This window comes from Loa loa (assembly GCF_000183805.2).
Source record: "Loa loa unplaced genomic scaffold supercont3.2888, whole genome shotgun sequence".
Taxonomy (NCBI): Eukaryota; Metazoa; Nematoda; class Chromadorea; order Rhabditida; family Onchocercidae; genus Loa; species Loa loa.
Window position 1 is genome coordinate 1 of NW_018111066.1, and position 1,185 is coordinate 1,185.

The 1,185-nt window shown below is 21.9% G+C and overlaps 1 protein-coding gene across 1 annotated transcript; it reads left to right on the forward strand.

Moving 5' to 3' along the window:
* Positions 1 to 271: 271 nt before the first annotated feature.
* Positions 272 to 568, forward strand: LOAG_15834 (hypothetical protein; the record flags this gene model as incomplete). The annotated part of the gene is made up of 1 exon (XM_003151322.1): positions 272 to 568. A coding segment is annotated over one exon (297 nt), but the record flags the coding sequence as incomplete, so codon positions are not given.
* Positions 569 to 1,185: the final 617 nt, after the last annotated feature.

Below are 1,185 nucleotides of genomic sequence, written 5' to 3' on the forward strand. Positions count from 1 at the left end.
TGTTTTTATTTTTTTTTAACTTTATCCTTATCATTATTATGAGAAGAACTTTATTTCCCTTTTTCTAAAGCAAAATTAAAATTTCCAAAAATTTTTTTAAAAAGTAAAAATTTTTAAATTTTTTTTGTTACTTTTTCTTTTGCATTTTTTGTTTTTTATTAATTTAAATTAATAAAATAAATTTAACATTGCGATAAATTAATAATTGATAATGAATTGTAATAATTGAATAGGAAAAATTGTAGCAAATTAATGAAAAGTATTTTTACAGTTAGAGGCGGATATTCAATTTGTTGCACCGGCACAACGTGAAATTGACGCTTACGTGATGAATGGCATACCTGTTTATGCATATTCATTTAATTATTTCCCAAAATCAGCAATTTATGAGGAAGAACAAAAGAAATATAGCATTTTTGGCCAGGAAACATTGAAAGTGAAACGGAAAGAACTTCAAATACGACGTTTGAATTTTACTTTAAAAAAAAAGTTACTCTCAGAAATAGCAAGAGAAATATATCCGAGATATCGCAAATGTTTAATATTAATAACTTGTTTTTGTATCTGATTATGAAACGGAAAGAACTTCAAATACGACGTTTGAATTTTACTTTAAAAAAAAAAGTTACTCTCAGAAATAGCAAGAGAAATATATCCGAGATATCGCGGATGTTTAATATTAATAACTTGTTTTTGTATCAGATTATGAACTGAAATATTTTAATTTCCAACCCTTTTTTTCAAAATATATTTTAATCAGTGTAAAAATTTGCCGAACAAAAAAAAAAAAAAGTTGCAATGAAAGAAATGATTAAATTTATTAATTCATTAATTATTGCACTTTGCTAAATTAATATTTTTTCATTAGATTATCAAACATAAAATATTTTTATTTTATAAAAATAAAATATTTAAAGTTATTTTGTTATTTAATTTCTTTTATTTAAAGTCAAATTTTTTCATATTCTCCATTTTTTTAGTTATTTATTTTTTATTTAACACTGAAGTTATATCTTAATTGTAATAAATTATTTGACGTGATAAACGTGATAAACGAAATATTATATACCTTGAAAATAATTGAATAGAATAGGAATAAATTAATAACTTCATCGGAAATCAAAATCTGGATTATAGATAAAAAGCAATTCAAGTATCAAAAAGCATTTCAGGTATCAAAATACC